Source organism: Artibeus jamaicensis, unplaced genomic scaffold, assembly GCF_021234435.1.
Source record: "Artibeus jamaicensis isolate MK-2021 breed Jamaican fruit bat unplaced genomic scaffold, CSHL_Jam_final scaffold_369, whole genome shotgun sequence".
Taxonomy (NCBI): Eukaryota; Metazoa; Chordata; class Mammalia; order Chiroptera; family Phyllostomidae; genus Artibeus; species Artibeus jamaicensis.
Genome location: NW_026522042.1, coordinates 11,695,404 through 11,721,494, shown reverse-complemented (window position 1 = coordinate 11,721,494; position 26,091 = coordinate 11,695,404). Strand labels below are relative to the sequence as shown.

General features: G+C 41.6%; 1 protein-coding gene across 1 annotated transcript in view; it reads left to right on the top strand.

Moving 5' to 3' along the window:
* The first annotated feature begins 3,393 nt into the window (after positions 1-3,393).
* The window catches only part of SPEF2 (sperm flagellar 2), a 143,712-nt gene continuing 121,014 nt past the window's right edge, over positions 3,394-26,091 (top strand). Inside the window, exons 1-5 of the mRNA XM_037129058.2 lie at positions 3,394-3,563; positions 11,771-11,873; positions 18,647-18,902; positions 20,137-20,277; positions 22,004-22,068. Coding sequence (XP_036984953.2) covers positions 3,506-3,563; positions 11,771-11,873; positions 18,647-18,902; positions 20,137-20,277; positions 22,004-22,068 — 623 coding nt within the window. The 5' untranslated portion in view covers positions 3,394-3,505. The remainder of the gene's footprint in view (positions 3,564-11,770; positions 11,874-18,646; positions 18,903-20,136; positions 20,278-22,003; positions 22,069-26,091) is intronic.

Below are 26,091 nucleotides of genomic sequence, written 5' to 3'. Positions count from 1 at the left end.
TGCAGGAGCTGAATATTCTGAAAGTTTTAATTAGAAAAACAACGAGGATGCTTTCTCAGGCAGTGATGGGAAACTGTCCAATTTTTAATCATCTCCTCTTCCAGCTGATGCCACAGAGTGTAACAAGCAAGTCACACAAGTGTATCAGATCAATGCAAAATACCAACATGGGCAGTGCTAGAACCTTTGCCCGGAGCTGGGATTTCAATAGGAAAGCAATAGATTTCATGTTAAACTTGTGACATGTGCACTGACCAGCAGTGCCCGCGGCGTCATGGATGAGACATGAGACAAATTCACATGGACTACTGAGTCCTGTGGAGGGAAAGGGACAGTGTGGCTACTCCCTCAAGGGGGGAGCACCTCTGAATGACCTGGCCACCCTCTCAAGGGGAAAGCGCGCTGACCCTTACCTAGACAGGCTTTTATTGGGTTTTTTCGCACAGGAGTTCAGGTACAACTTGTTAATCATTGTCAGGCAGTAAACAGTAGATAGTATACAAAGAACTATTGGGGTTTCTTCTAAATCAGGGTCTGTCAGCTAAAAGGCTACAGAACTTTGGGAACATAAACTCATTTTTTGCTCAGGCCTTTATTATTTAACTAAAAGCATTCTTAAACAAAGCAGGTTTCACAGGATTGTTAGGAATTCTTTCTCATGCCAGATCACTCGGGGAACTCGCCATTCCCAGCACAAGACTGTACCACCCTCTGTCATTGTTTTCAGGCTTAAGTCAGGCAGAAGAGGCAGATAGCCAAGGACTTCTCAGAGACTTCTCAAAGACATACTGAGGGTTCAAGCTTCGTCAAAGCTGGGGGGCAAGGGTCCATCACCCCCTTTCTCTATAGCCCCCCAAGTCCTTCCCTGGGGCCTCCACATGATTGTGCCTGTCTTAGGTTGTTCCCCCCTTGGGGAATCTTACCCGTCATTGGCTAACTGATCAAGCACTGGGGGCCAGTTATGGGAAAAGGAGCAGAAGCAGTGCTCCTGCCAGGGAGATAAGCTTTGTCTCCTTACTGGCTTATGGCCCGAAGGTCACTCCCTCAGCCTTAGCCATGGTGGGTTTCAGCTCCTGAAACCAGGCAGGGCGGTTCCCAACAAACTTGGACTAGTAAAGAAATTAGCAACTTCAAGAAAAAGCACATAGTAAAATTCATAGCTCAAAATTTTTATTAATACTTTAATGTTGGATCACTTTCATGTTACATGCTTTAGGGGCCAAAAAAAACATCCGCTTTGTATGAAGTGAAGAACTTTGCCTTTATTTTTTAAAGTGTTTACATTTTCATTTATCTAAATCCTATATATAAACTTATTTTCCAAAATATTACATTGACAGATTATGTTGTTTGAAGCTGGCCTCCAAAGACAAACTCTACAAATAACCCTTTGAAACAAACAACAAACAAGAATCAGACAGTTCCTAAAAATAGGCACAGAAATATTGTGCTTTCACATGGGAATAACAACCCATATCTGCAGGTGGTTTATGAGCTCAGGCATTCATTCTCTTCTGGGGCAACTGAGGAGTTTGATGACTGTCAACTACATCATCCCCCACAAGCAATTTTCTCAGCAATCTAGAAAACTTTGGTTCCATTCCACAGGTTCTACAGACTGAAATGAAAACTTTGAACTTCTTATTAAATGTGGTACTAGTTTAAGTATACCACCAGAATGACAAGAGGCAGGAATATCTTGCAGGCCATTTTTCAGTACCTATCCAACCCTTAGAAAAATTATCAGGGATGATGTGCTTTCTATGAACAAATCTTTATTAGATATATTCCCTAAGCTCTGAGGCTTTTTAGATTCTTACAATCTTCCAAATTTGGATAACTCTAAGGGGAGACACGTCCAATGTACCAGGCTCCAATTCTGTTGGCAAAACGCCCTCAAACTTCCCATGGCAGTCGAACCTACCGTGCCAGGTGTGAGGAGCTCATGGGGCGGAGCTGTAACAGCTAAGCACAGCCAATAGTAAAATAGTACGAAACTGCGATCCAGTGAGGGAACACAGACCAATTCCACATTAATCTTAAGAGACTTTTGTTCTTGTAGGACACTACTGTTATCGTTCCTACAGTTAAAAAGATTTATAATTTGGTGTATCCAGACCTTCTGGGGAAATTCCTTATATTTGTGATATTCACAAATATACTATTTATTTTCATATAAATATATGTATATATAATTTGTATGTATATATATTTCTTCTGCTACTCCATCTAAACTTTTGGAAGTTGTTAAAGAAAAATTTTTCTGACACCTGTTAAAAATGGTAAGGAAGACTTTATTCAAGGAACTACTGAACTGGGTTTTTTCAGTAGGGGAGAAAGTCAAAGGTTCTGAAAACAGGAATTAAGGAAAAGTAGGGACTTCTAGCCAAGGTTGGAGTCAGCAGATGGGACATTACAAAGAGGTGATTGCATTGGGGTAAGATGGGTTCCAGCTTCACTGACCTGACAGGATTCTCGCTGGAGGCAGGCCAGGGGGGGTCACATAGCAAGGGCGGGGATGAGGGGTTTTATCGGGCAGAAGGATGGGGAATTTTCCCTCATGTGATCCAGCAGGAGTCTTGCTAAACTAAACTAAGGGGCCAAGAGCAGAGCTCACGGTGGGGCCCCTGGGAGAGGAGGGCTCAGAGGAGACCGACTCAGGGTTGGTCACAGTAAAAATCTTTGTCAAAATACAACTTTAAATAATTGTAAATTATTTTGAAAAATAACTTAAATAATTGTTCTGGAAAGAACGTCTGACCAGAACAAAAGCTCACTAAATATTCATCTCTCAAAACAATATAGAAAGGTAAATTATCCTAATGGTTGGCTCTGCCACCACCAACAAAAAGTCATTGAGTACTGCGTGTCAGGCTCCATACTGCCTGACATAAAAAAAAAAAAAAAGAATTAGACACATTCTGTCTTTGCCAGGGTGGCCCATACAATATAGCAATTAATACCGACAGTTTCTAAATCGATGACCAAATTGCTGCCCTTAGAGCAAGATCTTCGATAGGTTTCTTCAAAAGACAAACAAAAAGGGGAAAAAAATCCCCTTCCATCAAGGCTCTTTCTTTTTTGCTCCGCCAAGAACCCCTTACTCAGTCCATAGCTTTTCCTGCCTCACCACCTCCGTACACCCACCCACTCCTCGCTAACTTCTCGATCCCCTAAACACCACCCCAACACACAACACACAACACACAACACACACACACACACACACACACACACACGCACACGCACACGCACACGCACACGCACACACCCGGCTCTTTGGAGACTCTTGCGCCTGCGCACATTGCAGTCGTACCCGCCAGAAGGGGGCAGGCCACGATTTTTTGTCCTCCACGCCTAAGTTCTGTCGCCCCTCTTCTCCTAGCCTTTCAACCGACCTGCGGCCTGGATACGCTTCCTTAGCAACGAGTTGCTCTTGGCAACAGGAGGACGCAAACCGGTAGGCTTTGTCTCCCCGCTTGCTGTTGGAGGCCCAGGCCGAATCATGACGGAGATCTTGTGCCAGTGGCTCAACCAAGAGTTGAAGGTGTCCCAGACCGTGAGTGAGTGACACAGCCCCGGAGAGCGGGCCAGGGGCGAGCAGTGCGCGGACCCCCGAGAGTGGCGCGCTGCTGGAAGGTGCCTGGGCTGTCTCGAGCTGCGCAGGTGGCGCGCCCGCGGGGCACTGGCAGTAGTACCCTGGCAGCTCCCTGGGCCTGTCCAGCGCCCCCTCTTCCCTCACCACAGCCACCTCGAGCTTCCCCCATTCCCACTCTGCCACCCCGGGGGGCCCAATCCCTCAATTTCTATCCTGCTCTGCAGGAAACCACTGAAATAGGAAACCTTAAAGCCAGGTACCGCATTCCTAGATGTTTGTGCTCCTGGACCAGTTAGGATTCCTGCTCCAGTATAAAATGGACCCCAGTCGCACTTTCCGTACTTATCTGCCATCAGGAGAGGTGTGTGTGGGAAATGAGTTAATGCAGAATATGTTACCATGTACATATTTGGCAGTTTTAGCCCCAAATACAAACGGTTATTTCTGACCGGTATTACTCTTGCCCACAGCTAACTTTATTCTAGTCTAATTTTATCCCAACTATCAAGTTGCCACCTGAAGTCTCCACATCTCACAATCAGAGGCAGTTCTATATGCTGACAACTTCTGTGATAGCCAAGTCATTCCAACTCAGCACCACACTCTGCCTCACCTTCTTTCTGTTTGTTTCAACAACAGGAGGTTTTTGTTTGTTGGTTGGTTGGTTCCCCAGCTGGTATGGTTTTTGTTCAAGGCAAGAGGATTTTAGTCTAAATCATTTTAGTCTGTATTTCCAGAAGCACCCTTGCATAATACCAACTTGCAACCTCTTACTGAAGATTCAGCCTCTTACTGAATCTTTAGGCATGCATACCAGACCCTGTACTAAGCCCTAAAACAGACAAACAAGCAACCCTAAGAAGCATTGCCCCAGGTGTACAGATCAGTAAAGAGGCTGAGAGAACTTAATGGTTCGTTCAGGGTCACACAGTTAGATTTTGAAGCTAGATCTCTGACGTGTGCTCTTAGGCACTTTATTGTATGTTAGAGGTAATACTCAGGGGATCTAATTTTTTTAAAGTCAGCTCTTCCAAATGCATTCATACAAGCTCCCTTTATAAGATTATTGGTCAATTTGAAGTCACAAAAATGCAAAACTTTAACCACTGGGGCAGTCGTACCTTCACAGTGCATAACGTAATTTCTAGATGGCTAAGGGCACATACCCAAGGTGGATTTATTGGTGTTTGTATGGAAGTGGTGCTGTCTGTATGTTACTTGCCAGGACAGAGAAAACTGTAAGAATGCTACGTAAGTACATTTGCTTCCTTGATGAGACTGGATAATGCTCAGTCGTTTTGGAGAGGCAGCTAAACTGAATTGATTTCTGAATTATTCTGAAAGGCAGGAGTCAATTTAGATAAAGCATGTTACTGAATTTTGTGTCGCCTGAACTACCCCGGATATCAGAAGTATAGAAAATGAATTCCAATGATCCTCAACTGAGAAGTCTCCCTCCACTTAATGGGGGGAGGTCTCTGGAGTCGCTGGAAACTTGGTCAGTCTCAACATATGAGAATTAACTTCTGTGTTACCAAAGCTGAGAATTTTCAGTGAGTTACATTTAACCAGTCCATTTCCCCAGGAAAACAATGCTTAGCAGTGTATGTGAATGAAATCTCTTAGAATACAAAGAGTTGCCCAACACGGAATTACCCCTGAAATTCAAGCCATTATTTTTATAATGAAAGCTTAGTAATGTAGTGTTACTAAAGGATTTGCTGTAAAGATTTTTAAGACTGCTCCATTATTTGCCTCTGTTTTTACAAAACTCTTATGAATTCACCGTAAAAATTCTCCATAAATACCTGAACATTCTCAATAATTGAGTAGAAGCCATTAAATTCCATGTACTGTACCAATCAGATCCTTTGTAAAGTGGATGTCCAAGACAGCCCATGTTCTTTAAGATTCTGGGTGTGGCTATGTTGACAGTTTTGCAGTATCCAAAGTAGAAATAATAACCTCTAGGTCCCAATTTTATACCCTGAAAAGTAAGAATAAGAATTGCTATCTACTTGGGGGAATATTAAATGAGGTTGCAAATGAAAATTACCTACCACAGTTCTTAACATCTATTACATCAAGATACTAAACAAATATATTATTTCAACTATTCTTCTGTCTCTCACTTTAGAATAATGCTTGGTATAGTGCTTGTCACATAATAGGCATTTAGTAATTAATTGTTTATTACCTGAAAGTCTGAGAGGAGGTTTCAGGAGGAACGTTATGGGTTTGTTCATCTTGAAAATGTCCCTCTGGGTTCTTTGATCCGCCGCTTTGTGATTTCTGGAGCTGTTTTTATTACTTTCATCAAGCTCTTAGAAATTGCTTCCTACTAACTGAAGTTACATGTTTCTGCTTTTATAAATCAGGGTACCCATTTATCAGGAGGAAAGGATAGCAAGGTAACCTATTCTGGCCATTGAACACCATGCACCGTCTTAATGTGCTAGTATCCAGAAGACTACATTTATGGATTAGACTGCTCACTGAAAATGAGAAGTTAGATATTATCAAGAGAACTCTCAAATTAATCTAATATTTGATTTGTCTTACCTATCTTCTCTAGAGATAATGTTTCTGCAGGCTGTGACAGGTTAGATTAGATTAGATGAGACTCTATTAGGTTAAATTCGACTAGATTCTATTAGAGTCAGATTCCTTCTTCCTCCTCCTTTTCCATCAGTGGATGAGTAGACCTGTTCACTGTTATTTTCCAGTGTCACTACTACTACAGAGGTTTTTGCAATTGCAATATTTGTGTATTCTTCCATTACGGCAAATCTCTACTCTGAATAAAGTTAATATTTCCAAAGATTATAATTTATATGATATTCAAAACAATTAAATAGAAAAGTTGAATTTTAAGATATATGTTATGCTCCTTGTTAATTTCTTTTTGTATAAGCGGGTCTTCATAGCTGGCTAATTTGGTTCTTTTATATTAAGTTTCAGTAACTTTTGTTTTACAGGGTGATATTTGTCCCAGGATTCAAGGGCATTCTTTATTTGGGTCCCCTTGTATACTAACTGTACTTTATTGATTAGGTCTATGTCAAAACCTTTTCAAAAGTATCAAATTTTATTTTTGTAAAGAGATTTCAAAATATCCTATTGAGTATTTATTTATATACACTTTATAATATATTGTGGTAACCTTTTATTAGCTTATGATGACATTACCAATCATAGTGTCATAGAATTTTAGAATCAAAAAGAATCTTTAGCATCAGAAAGAGGCTTAGACATTGTTTAATTCTTTCTTGGCATGTGAAGTCATTAAATAAGATGTTTAGAGATTTGTTTAGGGTTCTTCAGCTAGGTAGTGGCAAGTTAGCAGTAGATTCAGAGACTTCTGACTTTTAATTCACTCCTCTTTTAATCTGGTGTCATTAACCACACATTTTTCTCATGCTTCATCCCTCAGGGTCACTAGGAAATACATTGCTTCTTGTATAATACAGCATATTTTTATATTTTCTGGTTAGCTCAGCAGCATTTCCCTTGATTAAAACTTGGCTTCCTTTGATAAGAAATCAACACAGCAAATCTATTAACACAAGGCTGTTGTGTAACTCAATGTCAAAATTTTAAGATTTGAAGTTTCAAGGAAAGAATAACACCCAAAATCCAAACCATTAAAGAAGGTCATAATAAGCTGGAGATTTTGTTTCAAACAGTAGATCTTGAGACCCATGATAAAGTCTTCAAAGGAGAAGATGGCTGGTCGGATTATCATACTGGAGGAAAAGAAACTGTCAGAGTCCTCTACCTGAAGACCACAGTGCAAACCTGTAGTTGAGCAAAGTGGGGTTTACTGACTTGTTGCCAAAAGAAGAGAACACATTTCATGGGGACCCGTGGGGCATCTCAGTAAGAGGGTGTTAGAAAGGATGTATAACGTTTGGTCTTGTGTTAGGTGTTTATGAGGAGGGTTGAAGGAAGCGCTGCTTGGCTCAGTGTTGGGTACTCTCAGAAGCATAGTCATGTCTGTGATCAAGTGTCTTCTCCAGGAAGTGGAGAGAATAAAGCATGGCAGAACCACGATTAGTAAAAAAGTAGCAACCGCTCATAATGGTCGGATTAGTGGACATTGATTGGTCTTTCAGTGTTTTGGACGATATTGTTTTTTGTCTGAGTACAAATATGATTACAGAGGGATTTTGTTTTTGTGTTAATCCATCAGGGTCTCAAAGTGGCTTTGTCCAGTGCTGGTGTACTGTGAAATAGATTAGGTTCAGCAGGAGAAGGCCAAGGTCAAGCTGGGAACACCAAGGCCTGCTGGGGCCAGGCTGGTCCCAGCCTTCAGCAGCTGCTCTTCTCCCTGTTGAATGAAGGTCAATTTGCTTGGCTTTTTAAGTATGGTTGATATCGCAGGCTAGATCTTTGCTCTTCTCTGGGAGGAGTCAAGGCCACAGAGCATAGAAGATATAGGTCTAAAGACTTCTATCTACCACCCCAAAATCCAAATATCTCTTTACTCATTTAGTCAAAACATTTGACCAGGAATACTGTGATGCTACGTTTATTTTTTCCTTCTCCCACTGAGATGTTTTATGGAGAAATCAACTGCATTTGATTGCACATGTGTGTGGTGGGAGTGTTATAGCTTTTCTGGCCCTAAATGTGAGCCTGTATCTGAATTTAAGAACAATCTCAAATATTTGCTCTCTGAAATTTGAGTTACCTTTTAAATGAAAATGTTTGCAACCCCTGGCCAGTGTGGCTCAGCTGGTCGGAGCATCGTCCCATACACTGAGAAGTTCGGGGTTCAATTCTTGGCGAGGGCACATACCAAGGAGGCGGGTTGGATCCTTGGCCAGAGCACACACGGGAGGTACCCAGTTGATGTCTCTTTCTCACATCCATGTTTTTGTCTCTCTCTTCCTCTGTTTCTATATAGTGATGAAAAGATGTCCTCTGGTGAGGATTTAAAAAAATATATTATAGTCATTTAAATGTACTGAGTCCATGAGTCCAAATATACTGAGGATCTATTATTGAGCTTATGAATTGTCTAATTAATGAAGCCTGTTACCCTAAATGAGGAGACATTAATAATAACAATTTCAATGAGCACTTACTATATGCCAGGAAGGCTAAGCACTTTACATACAATATCTCAAAGCAACTCTCATGAAGTAGAGCCCATTGCTTCCCCTCTCTTAAAGATGAGCAGCTGAGGTGACCACCACTGTCCAAAGCCCAGTGGCTTCTAAATGAGCAAGGAGCCGCGCCAACCCAGAAAACGTCTCCCCAGAGCCCATGCTCTCCTTTTTGCCACTTAGCAACACAGAAGGCCTCCCTCCTTCAAGTGCCTTCTCCAACTGCCTCAGGACCAGTTGGATGAAGAAGCTCATGGACCATTTCACCCGCTGTCCCTGCCTAAGACAGACCTTTCACAAAGGCCACATCGACGATTTCAGCAAGAGGAACTTTAGTGGTGGGGATCGGTCCTGCGGCTTGGAAGATGGGAGGCAACGCTGAGTTGTGGCCGACCAACCTAATCTGGGGGTAAATCATGTCGGTGCTCAGCATGGAGCTCGTTCCTGGGCTCCCGTGGTCTGTTCATTTCTCATGCTGCTCCTTGTTCTAGAGTCAACCACCTCTTCCTTCTCTTAGGGAATTCCGACTGTTAGTGCGAATTAACTTCTAGAGGGGGCTGTCATGAAATTAAGTTGTGGTATTCAGGAATATTTAGTGGGAAGAAAACAAACCAAAGGGGCAAAAATAAACTTTCCTTTGCTTTTCTTTTTTTCCTTACCATTTCTCTCCAGCAGCCCCTCTTTCTTTCTCTCTCTGGCTTCTTATCTGTTATATATACATGTGTGTGTGTTATATTTTTTCTTCTCTAATTTCTTGCATGCATTTTTCTCTCTTCTTTATTTCTTGCACATATTTTCCCCTTGTTGCTTTTGTCATTTGCTGTAGTTTTTCACACACTGTTCTCTTTTCAGTCTGGGGAGCACACAGTAAATCTGAAGTGTCCTGTGCACACAAAACTGCAGATAGATGTTTTCATACTTGGTTATTTGTAGTAAACTCCTTGACGATGAAATAATAAGTGTTTATTCTTCTTCTTTGACCTTTATATTCATAAATGCCTCCATTTTATCTGTATTAGAATTGCCTTATTAATATCACATGCTGATTCAAAGGAAGTGGATTATGGTTTTATTTTTCTAGTGACCTTTTTGCAGCAAACAGTTGGTTATTGTCTGTTCACCTGCTACACTGAGAGTAATGGAATTGAATGCAATTATTTCCCAGTTACTCATGAGCTAGACTTTAGGCATTCAGTCCACATGAACAACAGGCCTAGGGCAAAATCCTGAGGGAGGGGGCAGAGGAATGAGACCATCTGAGTTCTGGGCGCATCATGGCTTCCTGAGTGCAAAGCTGTAGTCATTACATTATTCGTAGGAGTCCATAGTCTCTTTGTCCAGTGGCTCTTCAGAAAACTAAGAGGAGAATGCGGATGGACCAGGGAAGAGAGAAGGATGAAAGCAGAGAGAAGAAAGCAACAGACGGAAGAGAAGCAAGGCACATCCAGAGCAGCCCAGATGGCACAGTAGGACAGTGGTAGCGGCTGAGATCAGGGAACACGATTGGTGGCCAGTGATGGCAGGTCTCTGAGGGCAGGAGAAAGCATCAATGACTCAAAAGGAGGAGGTGGCACATCTCATCCTTTGGAGGCAGAAGCAGCCATTTAGATTTCATTTGCTCCAAAGACAACTACTTTTATAGATGCCAGAAGACACGGTCAATAGATTCTAATGCTCGACAGTTCAGGAGCTCATCCTGAGCAAATGAGATCAGTGGGAATACTTAATACCATTTTTAAACTGCTTCATTATATACTGATTCACCTAAGTATAAGGGTGTTATTAAGAGCATAAAATATTTTGAGCACAAAAATTAGGAAAACTTTGGGCAAAATTGTGGGCTGATGTCAGATATGCAAGAATCTGATTCCTATGATAGTGTGTTGTCTTCTGAGTGAGGTCTCTGCAGTGGCCTTTATGGAAAAACTCACTCCACCCTGCTGCAACCACACACCCAGCATCAGGTCTGCAAATCAGCATCTCTTCACCTACAGCCGGCTGCCTTATTATCAGTCAAATAACAGAGGCCAATCTGGGCCCAATGAGCTTGTGACACTGCAGTGATAGGTAGTGCAGTGTTTTGACTGCTGTTGCTTAAAAGACCCTCCCTGAAACCTGTTGAAGAGTTCTGCAGGATTTCAAAATCCTTCGAGAGAATGGCTTAAATATCATCTTTGAATACCATGCAACCCTATATCCTTCACTTCATAAAAAAAATACAGGTGACCCCAAACTAAGGACTTGTTTTAAAAAAGCAAATTCTGTTTAACACTTCATTTTCTTTTTTTCTGCCCTTATCATCACGTGGTATGTGGTAGGCTCCGCACTAAGCAATTCTCCTACAGCACCTTTAATCTTTAAAATAGCTCTTCAAGATAGGCATAGATGGGCTCTGTTTGTTCTAGAGATAAGACACTAAGGAAATATACACAGCTACTAAGGGGCAAAGTCAAGATTTCAACACAGATATCTCTGGCTCCAAAGCCTATTTCCCTCAGTGCCTCTCCATCACTGCACAGAACAACTGGACCAGAGTAATCCCCTGAATACCAAGGAAAAGCTTAACTATTTTTGCTAGGCTTTATTTTAGAAGGTGCAGATGATTTTCATAAAATTTCCATTGTAAAAAGGTTAAAATTAAGTCTTAATTATTGTTTTAAAAAGTTAGATTGCATCTAACTTGGCCAGAATACTCTGCCAGCATACCCACAGGTTGTATTAATAACTAAGGCATTACGGGGTAATTTTATAAAATATAATGAAGGTTTCCATTTATATATGAGATTATAAATTGTATTGGTTGTGTGTTAATTTGATCAGAAGTTGTCTTTTCTTTCAAAATTTCACATCATTAAGTACTGATATATATTTATGCATGACTTTTGAGAAGACTTCTACTGTTCCACTTCAGTTTGGTTATTTAAAATATTTCTAGAAGCATTGTTATGGAATTTTTGAGTTCAGGTTAAATTATGGAGTTTTACTCTATGAGTGTGTAACGAAAATGTATAAACTCTATGTACGGCCTATTTACTTTTAAATCTCTGTGTTTAAAATTCAGATCCCAAGTCCTTTGCAAAGGCATTTTCCAGTGGCTACCTAATTGGAGAAGTTCTGCACAAATTTGAACTTCAGAATGACTTTTCAGAATTTTCAGACACCAGGTTAGTGAGGTTGTTTCTTACTTTTTAAAAAAGGTCAATTTCTCTGGCACTTCAACGGGTTTAGCTTTCAGTATTAACTTTTAAGAATCCCTAATCTCAACATGCCCTTTAAAGCCTAAACCAGCCAAGAACACCTTTGGAATGGAAATTGTCACTTCCTCGTGACACATGTGTCATTGTCCCAGGTTGCAGCAAGACCTCATCTTTAAAAGAGACCCATTTTAATATCTTCCAATTTCCGCAGTTTTAGGCTAGATTAGTTATTCTGTAGTTAAATGGTTCTACTTTCTTTGAGAGAAGAAACCAAAGAGCTATGGTGTCCTGGTCACTTGGTGTTTTATGTGTGTGTGTGTGTGTCACAAATATAAAATAGAACATAATTAATAGTAAAACAAATTCATAATATTTTTTGGTTTTAGCAACTATATTGAGATATAATTCACATATCACAATTCACCATTGAAAGCATGCAGTTTGGTGGTTGTAAGTATATTTTTATATTCACAGCCATCGCCACTGTCTAAACTCCCAGCCTCTGGTGCCCACACATCTGTTTCCAGCCGCTGTACATTGTGTAGTAATGGACTCAAACGAGATGTGGCGTTGTGTGACTGGCTTCTTCCACTTAGGGTGTTTTCAGGGTTCATCTGTGTTGTCCCATGTATAAGTACTGCTTCATTTCTGTTTATTTGCTGCATAGTTATGATTGGATATACCCCACTTTGTGTATGAATTCATCAATTGATGGATATGAGTTATTTTCAGTTTTTGGTTATTATGAATAATGCTGCTATAAAATATTGTGTTTTTTACATGGAAATGTTTTCATTTCTCTTGGGTATATACTTGGAGTGAAATTGCTGGGTTTTATGGTCTAAGTTTACATTTTAAGAAACAGCCAAACCGTTTTTGCAAAGTGCCCGATCCATTTACATTCACACTAGCAGTGTATGAAGTTTGGAATTCCCCCATGTCTTCGTGAACAATGGCTTATTGCCTTTATTTTGGCAATCCCAGTGGGTTTGGACAAATGTGTAATGACATGAGTCCACCATTATAGTATCATACAAAGTATTGTCACTACCCCAAATCCTCTGGGCTCTGCCTACTCACCCCTCTCTCACCTCAGCACTCGGCAACCATCTTTTTCCTGTTTCCATATTTTTGCCTTTTCTAAAATGTCGTATACTTGGAATCATACAGTATGAGGCCTTTTGAGCTTGGTTTCTTTCAAGGAGTAATATGTATTTAAACTTCCTTCACATTTTTTCATGGCTTGATAGCTTATTTCTTCTCAGTGATGAATAATCTTCCATGGTCTGGCCGTACCACAGTTTCCTTGGCTGTTCACCTAGTGATGGGCATCAAGGCTGCTTCCAAGTTTAGGCAATTATGAATAAAACTGCTGGAGACACCCATGGGCAGGTTTTTGTGTGAACGTGAGTTTTCAACTCTTTCGGGAAATACCAAGAAGCTAGATTGCTGGATTGTAAAGTTTTTTTTAGCATTTTTAAAACATTTTTGAGGAGCCTTAAATCCGTCTGCCTCTCAGAGGACTGCTGGTTTTGACGGCACCTGCTGTTGCAAGGCCGCTGGGCTTTGGGGCTGCCCTGGGGCTGGGCAGGGGGGGATGGAAATGGGGCCCGCTAACATGGCTGCAAGCTCTCTGCTTAGTGAGATGTCTTGTAGTCAGATAAATGCTCCTTGAATTGTTACATGTTTTTGACTAATTTCTAGAGTTGTGAAAAGGTTGATTTTTATAATTTTTGGCAGTTTTCTTATTACCTTCCTAGAGGAATGGATTTTCACAAGCCCTCACTCTCCCCTTCCTGAAGGCCGACTCTGAGTCCATCATGTGCAGTCCCGATAGTTCCCACTAAGACGCTCCAGTTGTTGGCTGTCTGCCATAGTAGGTCTCTGCTGAGTAGCACCTGTGGTGTAAGTCTTCTGGGCAAAAAAATCTGATACTTCCACTCTAGAGGGGAGCGATTCTTCCACAATTCAGATTTGCAGGTTTTATAGCTAATAATAGTAGGACACAAGAGAAGTCATGGATTGGAAATACATGTTCACCGCAGATAAGTTTGCAAGTCTCCATGGCACTGAGGAATGTTCTAACGCACACCCTTCCCCCATGTCTCACACCTCTTGCCCAAGGGTGAGGGGTACACTGAGGTGTTAGGCCTCACAGTCTGGCCCCAACTGCCTTCCCTGCCTGCGCTCCAGCACTTGGCCCCCTCTGCTCCCTCCTGCACGGCCTTCCCTTTCTCAGAAGCCAGGCCGACCTCTGAGGTTTCAGGTGGTGGGGCAGGGAGGCAGACAGTGCCCCTGCCGCTCTTTCCCTGTTTGCTGTCTCAGGAGTTCTCACGTGCCCAGGCTAATTCGTCACGACCTGTGTGTGAGCAGATTTCCAGTCCCTCATTGTCATTGTTTATTTCCCTTTCATGGAAGTTATAAACTTATCCTACACATTTCCTTCTTCTAATACTAATCTCTTTGCTGTCACTTCCTTTACTTGAGTCTCACATTTCACGTTGCACATTCGAACACCTTGAAGTGAGAGGTATTGAGCTGTTTTTCTTTGCCTCTCTAAGGCTATCAGAGACATATTTGGCTTCCAGGAAATGTTTTTGACTTAATGAATGACTCCCTAGCCTGGAAAATCCTACACATTGAAACCCTGCGTAAACTTTCTCAGCAAGAAGAAAAAACTCTATTCCCATCAGCTTAAAGAACTTGAGACGTTCCCATTTCTCTTTCCCTGGGTGTGTCTTGTAAGGTGCTGCCTGGTGCGACCCTCACCCACCTTGTCAGCTGCATTTCCCACCTGCCTGGACCCCTGAGCTAAGCTGCTCTGGTCCGCAAACACGCCACCTGTGTTTGTTATGCCTCGGACCTTTGTACAGTAATATTCTTCCTTCCAACACAAGAAACTTTATTCATTCTTAAGACTAACTGGAAGTTCACCCTTTCTCTAAAGTCTTCTTTGACTTCCCCAGAAGATTTAGTGACCTTTTTGTCTGTTCTGATAACACTTTGGATGACCCTTTCCTTGTCACATTAAGTGAATTATTTATTTATACGTCAGTTCTTTGCCAGGTGCCAGCCACATGAAGGTGCCCAAACAATGGCTCAGGAATGAATATATAGGTGTTTTCTTCTCAACTGGACTGCAGAGTTGCTGAAAGTTGCAAAGTGTGTTTATTCTTCGTGTACCCAGCGCTGTCCCCAGCCCACAGCAGACGCACACCGATATTTCTCGGTGGATGAATGAATGATGCAGAAAGGGTATCTGTTTAGCCATAGAAAACTTAAGGGACCATACTGACCATATCACACATGCAGTATCTCAGGTGGACTGAACTGGCTCTTGTTAGCAGGGTCGTAGGGGGCCTTTGTGCGAGTGGTAAAAAGGACCCTACCCATGTGGGCACAGCTGTGAAGGCACAGGTGTTTGTGAACAGAAGGCATCTGTGCAGAGAACAGGGGTGGATGAAGCAGGCCTGTGCCAGGGACAGGGCTTGGCAAACTGAGCACAGGGCAGCTTGCACAGCTTTGCTCGGCCCTTGGACAGGCGTGTACCCTGCTTATCATCATGTGTGACACTCCTGCTTTCCCCACCGCAGAGGACTGATGTTCTGGCCCACTGGGAGTCATCGCAATGCCAAACGTGGGGAGGGGCACCTACTAACCCTGACAACCAAATACGATCCATCGTTAGTTTTTGGAACAACCCACTTTCAAGCAGTCTTCTAAAGAGGGCGAAGACCAGTATGTCCGTGAACATGGTCTTTGTAATATTGTATTTGGTGAGGAAAGAATTCTTCTTTGTTAAAACCTATTTTTTTAGGCATCTGTCTAGAGCCAGAGCTCATGATTTGGAGATTTTGTCTAACATTTTAGTTTCTTTAGTCTAAAATGTAAACAATAAACTAAGTGTATATTGCTAACAACTTAGTTACTTGTCTTGGAAATTAGTGAATCCTAAGAATAACTCATCTAACTGAAAGAATTCTCTGTTTTAGAATATTTTTAGTCCATCTCAAAGGGTGGAAAGTGAGCGGATTAGTTAAAAGGATGAAAAGTAAAGTAAAGAAGCGTAGATATCTTGGGGAGGGCAGCTTCTGTTTACTTTGGAAAGCACATTCCCTCTCCAGGGAGCAAGGAGGAGAGGAGACAGGTGATCCCTGGGCAAATTAGACCTTTGCTGGTGGGGAGGGAGAAGACTTTTCCCAGAGTACATTTCTTATTCCTCAGAGTCATCACTGACGTCATGTGCCATGTCTCCAGGGCAAAGATGTCCCTGTGGTTTCTCTGTGTTCACAAACAACTGTTGGTGACCATGTCACACTGGGTGAGCATACGCTGTAACAAGACTGGACTTCCAGCAATTCACGCGCCAGTAATATTCCTCACGTTTTGATTGGTTGGAAATTTGGAATATGTATTAAAAAACTTCCAGAGAAAAGTACTGTTAGACCTGGATGCTTCGGCCTGTCTGTAGAGGTATTTTAAAGCCTCATATGTGACTGAGTCATGCTTTCAGCAGGCTTCCAGTATGCTCTGCTGGCCACGTCATCTGCCACTTTCACTGGGTGCAGGGCTGTGCTTTGATGAAATTGGGAAATGAGCAGTGTTTGTTTTTGGATTCTCCCTCCTGACTTATGTTGCTCTTAACCTCTGCTGCCTGTGGTTACGACCCAGGTCAGAGCTCTGACAAGTGGCTCTCAGGCCACATCTTCCCAAGTGCAGGTAATGGACTCCTGGGTTGGAAGGACCTGCCAGCTTTACTGTGAAGGAAGATGAAAAGGAGCAGAAGGTACCTGTCCAAGAAATATAACCACAAGTCATTGATCCGACCGTCCTCACTCCCAGCTGTACTCTTTAAAATACGGTCTGCTTTACCCCAGGCGTTTTAGATGAATGTCTGTCACCTCACCCTCTAAGGTCGTTGGTGGGGGAATCGCATTGCAAACATGCACCTGAGAAAAATGCCTGCTCTTGTTGTTAAGCTTTCCTTATATCTTCTCATTATAGCTTCTCATCTTCTCTAAGATCTGTTACTCTCTTATTAATTTAAAATATTATATTCAAAGTTTGGTCGATGCAGCATGCTATCCTAATATTTCTGTTAAAGGAGTAATAGTAAGTGGAGGAAATATGACTGTAAGTTACACAACTGGAAAAGAAATTCAAGGTATGTGTCACTGTCTCTGCTGATGTTGGCCCTGCCATGGTAACAGCTCCTTACTCGTGTTTGGAAATCGTTGTTGTCTATTTCCCCAGCCCCGTCTCTTGTTAGAGGTACATTTTTAACTTGCACTTAATGGGCACTTTTGGCTAGATTTTAAGAGATTCAAAAACACCCAAAAATGGTATGCACATTTTGAGTATTTGTGTGGAAAATATTCTATAGGTCTCATCAGATTTTCAATGATATAGGTGATTTTTAAAAAATGTTTAGAACCTCTATTTGAGAGGAATCTCTTAAGATAACAGTATGCCAACAACAGTATCTAAAGTTTAAGTGTTAAATGATCTCATTATGCTTCTAATAATTTAATTGAAATTGTTGAAGGTTTTACAGTATCTTCCCCCAAACGATTTTATAGTCCAAGATGAAGTTATTGAGTGAGTAACCCTATTATATTAGAAATTATGCCAGAGGCATGGCAGCTCCCTCTGTTCTAAGGTTTTATTTGGGGAAGAAAGTTAGGACATTAACTTATATTCAGATATATTTGGTATATATTTTTTCTATTAAGGAACATTACTGAGTGTTTGGGAGTTAAAGTAAAAAGAAAATAGGCCAGTGTTTAAAATTGATTATTTATATCCAGGTGGATCATATACAGACACAAGAGCTGACAATGCTTCCGACATCTTTTGCTTTATTTCTTCTAACACTGGATCCATAGAAACGTTAATAGGCCTGTATCATTTTCAGACTTCTGTTACAACATGTACCTCGATTTATCACTATTTGTTTGCTCATCCAGGGCAGGCACTGCCTGTTATTAACCTTTGTTAAAATTTAATACATTTGTAAATTTATTTATAATTATTTACATGTTATTTTCATGATAAATTTTATAAGTAAATTCTTTGTATGTAATGGGTATTTGATAAATATTAGTTGACAGAGTAAGTTAATAAATGATATCATGAATTTCTTCTAAAATGTGAGCCTAATTTGATAATAGGTAATTCAAAAATGGATATAACTTATAATTAGAAAGCTTCTATTGATTCTTAAAGTAGTTATATAAGCTGCTAAGTGAAGATTACACAGCCAATTTGATTGAGTAGTGATGTTCCTTAGTCAAATGCTTGGGCGACGCACGAGAAGCCCACGGTTCGGGTGTCGGCGCCATGCTCAGGGCTATTCTCAGACACCAGTGACAGTGTCACTGAGTGCAGTGGACATTCAGTGTGCAGTTATGACTTCTGAATAAAGTCTTTCAAAACCACTGTTAAATTTTTCTATTTAGAAGTAGGAACCTCATTATCTGGTTTTGTACTGACTTCTGGTAGAAATTCTAGCATCTATTTTAGTAGGAAAGTGTATACAATGAATGAGTTTTAATTTACTCATTCAAAAGAAATAAATGCATACCATTAAGGACAATAGAAAAGCTTCATGTGTTTATGTGATTGAATGGTTTTAGAGAGGAAGGATATGTTTTTTTTAAAACATGGTGCCATGGGCTAATTCAGACCGTTGGATCATGGTAGTAGCTGATGTCTAAATATGTAAATATTTCAATGCCTAGGGTTTCGAGTGCCAAACTTAGTAATTTTTCTCGCTTGGAGCCAACACTTCACCTTCTGGGTGTGCAGTTTGACCAGAAGGTGGCGAACAACATTATTACAGAGAAGCCTGGGGCCGCGACAAAACTTGTGTACGAGTTATACACTGCCCTGCAGAAGAAGAAGAAGAGTGGACTGACCTGGGTGGAAATGCACACCATGCAACAACCCCTGCCCAACACGAGGCTTCAGAACGTGAAAAGCGAGGCTTTGGGGGATGTAAGTATATAAAGAAACATCGGCGTGTCACCATGTAAAACTTGGTAGAGAGCAACTACAGTGATGCCGTGTTCTCAGAGGAGCCCCACGGGGTAAATGAGTCCCTTATGTGTGTTATCAGCCATACTTGGGTTTTATTCATGTCATTATTTCCAAGGCATTTATCCATTTTTGATGTCTGCCTGCATGCTCTCCACATTTCTAACAGCTTAACAAATTCTGTTTGTTCCTAATTTCCAGGGCCAGCTTCTCTCTTTCCAATCAGACCCCTATCCTATCTGCTCAGATCTCCTTATCATGTACTAACTTGTCTCCTGAGCTTCAGCCTTTGCACTAGTCGAATCTTCCCTAAACTCCACTCTCACTAGGTTCTTCTTCTGATTAGAAGCCTTCTATCTGACATACACCCTGTCTCCCAAGTCACACTGATGTTCAGCAGCTTTCACTCAATGTTCTCACCCTGCCTTGCTAACTTTATTTCTTCTTGGTCCTTCACATAAAGTCTCTCTTCTACGTTGTTTGGAAGCCTGCCCTTGAATGGGACGTGTATATTCTCACCCTTTCCTCTCCCGGCCAAGCTCATCCTTCTCGTCTCTCCTTGTCCCCCCAGCTTTTCCCCATCTGCTTCTCTGCAACCTTCCCAGGACACGTGGGCCCCACACATGGCCTCCCTGGGCACAGGTTGTTCTCAGTCTTCAGTGTTCACCTCCTGCACTGATGCCACTGTTAATCTTCAATACTCGAGTGGCTAGTGGTCTTGCGAGGTTTTAGTTCCTCACATTCAAGGCATATGTCCAGTGCCATGCTTTGAACGCTGCAAATACTCATTAAACATGTTTTGATAAATTGGTATGACTTCCTAGTAGACAATTCTCTCCACTTCCTGTGCTTTTTCCCGTTATCAGGCAGGTCATGAAGGCGTGGCTGGGAAAGAGTGGCACTCTTCTTAGTGATTGGAACACCTTCACATTTCTTTTAGTCTCAGCCCCCAGAATGGAGAGGCACACATTTGATTAGCATAGTTTGGGGACTCCAAACGGTGTCTTCATATCATACTGTCCAAACTGAGTCATGTTGACACCTATTTGTCACACTATACAGTTGTGACACCTAGTCCATTGGTTAATTGATGAGTTCTGAAAATGTCAATGGAAAAATTATATATACGTGTACCTGTGAGTATGCAACATTCTGATGAACTGAATCACTAATCTAATCTTTATGGGATATTCAGCCACGGCTGAGCAGAAGACGGCAAAATGAAATAATGGCCAGAATCCAGGCGGCCATCATACAGATCCCTAAACCCGCCTCGAACCGCACTCTGAAAGCTCTTGAGGCCCAAAAAATGATGAAGAAGAAAAAAGAAACAGAGGTAAGTGAGAGTCCTTTCAAATTGCCTGCATTTATCTTTTCTTTTCTTTTTAAGATTTTATTTACTTATTTTAGACAGAGGGCAAGGGAGGGGGAAAGAGAGGGAGAGAGACATCGATGTGCGGCTGCCTCTCGCATGCCCCTCGCTGGGGACCTGGCCTGCCACCCAGGCAAGTGCCCTGACTGGGAATCGAACCAGCCACCCATTTGTTTGCAGTCCACTCAGCACTCAATCCACTGAGCCACACCAGCTGGGGAGTGCATTTATCTTAATAAAAGAACGGATCTTTCCCTGAAACATGTAGAATTCCCCAAACTACTTATTTCCTTTTCACATGAACTCTGGCATTGCTCCTTCTCATTGAAGGGCTTCCCCTGTTCGCACCCTCAGTCCATTTTACACCACTGTTTGCTCAGAAACAGAGAATGTAGCTTCAGACAAGGGATGACAGACCCCTATTAAGAGACAGTGCCCATCTGGCCTCCTGTGCTGGGGATTCTGTGGTCACCAACACGGCAGGTCAGAGCGGGCGCTGTCATAACGACTCCCATGAGTGCACCAGAGCTCAGCTGAGGTTCGCGTACACATGTGCATTCCAACTATATGTTTTTACTCAATTTCTCCTCACCACGAGGCACTGTTTTTCTGTGAACCTAGAAATGTTAAATGATTTGCCTGTGATCAGTGTGTTTAAATTTAAGTTACCTACATAAGTGATATTTTGCTAGACTGTACCAACTGTCAATCATTCCAAGGACACAATCCACCCCTGTTTCACAGGGGAGCAATACTACACATTTTCATACAAGTTCCTGCAGTCTACCCCACCTACCACCACAATGATGGCAACGACACTCTCTCCCGTGGCCTAAGGAAAAGATTAATAGCTGCCGTTTATCCAGCATCTGCTACATGTCAGGCTATGGATTGGGCACCTCACATTCTCTTTGGTTATTGTATAAATGACTCTCTCGCTAGGGTGTTGTTTTGCCCATTGTGTGTAGAAGGAAACCGAAACTCAGAAAGCTGTCACCTTTTACCCAAGTTCGAGGTGCTGATAAAGTACAGATTGACAGGTCTCTCTGATCTCTAAAGTCACTGTATTTTATATTTATCTCCATTTATTTTTCATATTAAAAAGTCCGGTGCTTGGATTCTCAGAAATGTTACCCACAGAGGTTTTGTTCTGACCCCATTTCAGTAAAGTATATAATTCTTTTATATCCCAGAGTTGATTAAATTTTATTAATAAGTACAGTAAACAGAGGAGAAACTAAAATGATTTTCAGAGAGCAAATTAATAGTGTAAATAAGATTACATGAGAAATGTTTAAAATACCTGAGACAGTGATTTTTAAAGAAATATTTATATCCAGAATGCTTATTCTCATTTTAAAAATTATAACAAAAATTTTAAACAAAAAATTATGTCCTACTCTATGATAATCTTTGTTCTTATCAAATGACCTTCGATGTACTTTCAGAGCTAAAATTGTGAAATAAATATTCAGATTAGGCAATTTTCATATATTTTAGGTATATTTAGCCTCGAGTTGAAGTAACAGATCAGAATTATAAAAAATTGTTGGAGTACAGCTTTTTATCTCACCTCTTAATTATCTTGAATTAGTAGTGCATGTCATCTTATAAACTTGCATAAGTATGGTAAATGAAGATTTTCAATGATTTTTAGAGGCAGGAAACTGATAATAAGCTTTGTTTTAAGGATGTGGCCAAAGAGATTAAGAAGTTTGAAGAATTACTAAAGAAGGATCTCCAAGCAAAAGAAAGGTGGGCTATGAACTATTTTAATGATCACAAAACTACATTCTTTCCTACTGTAAGTTTTGAATATTTAGAAATGGTTTACCTGGAATAAGTGTTCCAAAGATTTTTTTTCATTTTGTAGAATCTTCATTAAGGAGAGCCTGTGGAAGAAGATAAATGACTTAAAGTTCAGATTAATTCATTGTTCGTTAACAATTTTACAAAGTTCAAGAGGGAGGCTGGCTGTTATGACGCAAAGTTAAATTGTCTTTCTGTTCTCGCATCCTCCTCTAAGTCCACGCACATCTTTGACGTGCTCCCCAAATTGTTTCAAGTTCACATTTGTCACAGAAAAACCTTTGTTAGACTCTAGTTGGTTTCTCCCACGTTGTGCCCTTGGCATTCAGTGCAGAGGTTCAGTACGGAGCTGTTGAATTAGTTTGCTGATCACTCGTCACTAAATCAGTTCAACGAGTTCATTGCAAAAAAGTGCCTGATTTGCCCAAAGATAAAGATATCCTATTAGGGGTCATTGTCTCACGGAAAATAATTGATTAGGGACTACACTAATAGGAGCAACTTGAGTTTTGTTGTTGTTTTGGGTTTTCTTCATTTTTACATGGAAACTACCAAACCCTACTCATTTACAATTTATAGACTATGAAGTAAATCTTTGTTAAAGAAGAAAGACACAAATTATATACTTCATTTCCATGTCAGCATTTCTGAAAGAAGGAAATAGAGTCAAATGAGGAGGAATTAGACAAAGCTAGGAAAAGAAATGGGGAGGAAGTCAGGTGTGGCAGGAAAATAAAGCAAAATGAATACACGTGGTACCTTTCCTCCTGCCATCTGCAGGGACTGCCTGCGCTGTTCTGATTGACCCCCACTCCCGTATTTCAGCTCTTCCTCTGACTCCTGAAGAACACACAGTCCCAGCTCACCCTCCCAGGTAGCCACCACCTGAACCCCACCACGTCCGCCTGACGCTGGCCCATGAAACCACTGGCTGCCTTTCAGCACTCACTCATCTGCCAACCACACATTCCCACATGATAAACAGATGCTATCCACCAGAATGACCATCTTAAAATATTGAAATATTTTGTTACTTTTTGAGGAATGGCCTTCTCCGTAGCTCCATGACCGCCCCTTTCCTGAGGCTCCACAAAGTTCAGCAACCAGAGGTAACACCAGGCAGAGCAGCACAGTCCCCACGCAAGCGGGCTGCTGGAGCCCTGGCCGCGGGGCCTAAGATCCCCAGGAAGGAAGGGAGGTTGGAGTAGCCATCTCCAATCCTATCTCACTCCTTTTAGGAGCCCTCCCAGAAGTCCCACAAAACTGTTCTGCTTACATCTTACTGGTCAAATTCAGTCACCTGACCATACCTAGCAGAATGGGAGGCTGGGAAAAGCAGTTTTCAGCCCGGTACATTGTTTTTCTGAATAACACTTGGGCTCTGTTCGGAGAGAAAAGGGAGGGAAACAGCCATATCTATCACAAGTCCTTTCCCTGTAGAAGCCTCCTCTTGACCTTGCTAGAGATTCCTGACTGGGGACCAGGAATGGAACATGCTCACTTCCCATGGGGCAAGATAGGGCCTGGGCAGCAAGAGTCCCTGGACCCGTCCCATCCCCTGTGACCAGCCCCTCCTCAGAGACGGAATGTCCTTCCAGTGTGCCCCACAAAGAGCATCTTCTCTGGTGGCCCTATAATGAAAAAGGCTGGGAAGCACTAGTCTAGAGCAAACTTTCAATAAAGCAAAGGCTGTGGTGCATTCTGAATTCTCTGCTTAGAGCCAAGCTGTCCTGGGCTTGTTGCAAAACTTCCCATAGGGTAACCCTAAGGAGCAGCTTCTGGAGCTGTGCCTCTTCCAGCCAGCTACTGCGGCAACTCCTCAGGGGTGTCACCTCCAGGTGCATCTTCTTTCTTTTGTGGAGGAACACAATGACGTCTCAACGGCAGCAACACAACATAAGCGTTCTGTGGCTACTTTTCCCCCACAGGTACCAGTCCTTTGTTTTTAAAGACAAAGAATAAACGCTATCTGCTGTCTGTTTCTATAACAGAGGTTGCTGGCTGCTGTAGATGGACGTTTGGGTTCCTGCATTTCCTTTAGCTCTTCTTAGCAACTGCTTTTTTTCTATATTTACAAAAATGTAAGCACAGATTAACTCTGTAGAGGCCTGGCAAGCAGACAGATACAAAGAAACCATAATTATTGTCCTCAGTAAATCCACACCTAGTAAAATAAATATTCACTCAAGAAAGTATCATGTGACTTTGTTCAGACCTTTATTGCAATCAGACGGCGGATAGATGGATGGACAGATGAACAGACTGACCGATAAATAACGGAGGGGAAACACATCAGGTGTATTACTGGTAACATAAATACAGTGTGGAAGAGCTATATTAATCCATGCTCAACCCAGAGAAAGATCTTTTAAATAGCACATTTATGTAAAAATAGAATAAGAACTTTGATGAATGATTTAAAAAGCTGTGCCACAATATTTTCATAAGCACTTAATTGTAGTAAATTTTCATAAATAAATAGGGGCAAACTTAGTCTTTGATATTACTGACACGTTGCTAGCTGCTCTGCTCAACGACTCCCAGTGACAGAACCCAACTGAAGGTGGAGCCCCTGCTGATAAAATAACCACAACTTTAGTGTGTGATTTTAAAAATCCACCACACTGTGTAGTGCTTCTTAGCATGTAACAGCCATCCACTACCTGTCAGGCATATGAGGCACAAGTACAGAGAGGAGGAAAATAGAGTATTTTGGTTATGAGCTCATCGTTCAGCAGGCTGCACCAAACCTACAAATAATGCACTGCAATGCGGTCTGTACCACACCCAAGTGACTGCGGCCTCGCCAGACACGAGCTAACCATGCTTTCATAAGAGCATTCTCTCTATACATGAGAACTGGTGAGTGTTTAGTTCTTACATACAAAAATAGCCCGCCCTTGTCTTTTGAAAAAATTGTTATATTTTTAAACGAATTGTAAAACTCTATTTCTTGGCAAGTCTCACTATATCTTGTACTAATATATTACCTTGTTTATTTTTTAATGAGGTATGTGGATGAGAATTGATTATTTGATCCTTATAGACGTAAAAGTGTACCTGTCTCTTCCTGACCCTTTAGTTTTGGACATGAGGTAGGACAAGAGCCCCAAGGTAGGCCTTTTCATCTTGGGTCTCCAGGACTTGGGCAAGAAGCTAGGTCTGACCTGTGCTTGAGTGTGGCATGATGAGCAAGTCAACTTTCAAGAAGAGCTGGGCTGAGGCCCCCTGCAGTTCAGTAGTGGTTGGGAGTTCACAGAGCAGCTTGCATGTGCGTGGGTGATAAAGTGGTGGCAGACGGACCAGTCATGGAAGGAATGTGTCCTGACGTTAGCACACCTACCAGCCCTTGTGGAGGGACTCCTTTCCTGACGGGTTATCACTGTGGTGCTACTGTTGACTCTTTTTTTTTTTTTTTTTTTTTAATTTTATTTAGTTATTTTTCAAGTACAGTTTTTTGTCTATTTTTCCCATCCCAGCCTCCCCTGCCCCTTGCTCCCCACCTCCCTCCCATTTCCTCCCCCCCACCTTAGTTCTCGTCCCTGTGTCCTTCCTATTTGTTCCTCCAAATCCCTCCCCCTTTTTCCCCTTAACTTCCCTTCCTTCTCCCCTCTGGTCACTATCCCCTTGTTCTCTATTTCAGTGTCTTTGTTTTTTGGGGTTGTTTTTTTTTCTGCTTACTTGTTTGTTTTGTTGTTTAGCTTCCTGTTAAAGGTGAGATCATATGGTATTTGTCTTTCAGCACCTGGCCTATTTCACTCAGCATAATGCTTTCCAGTTCCATCCATGTTGTTGCAAAGGGTAGTAGCTCCTTCTTTCTCTCTGCAGCATAGAATTCCATTGTGTATATGTACCACAATTTTTGGATCCATTCATTTACTGATGGGCACCTAGGTTGCTTCCAACTCTTGGCTATTGTAAATTGTGCTGCTATGAACATTGTGGTGCATAGGTTCTTTGATATTGATG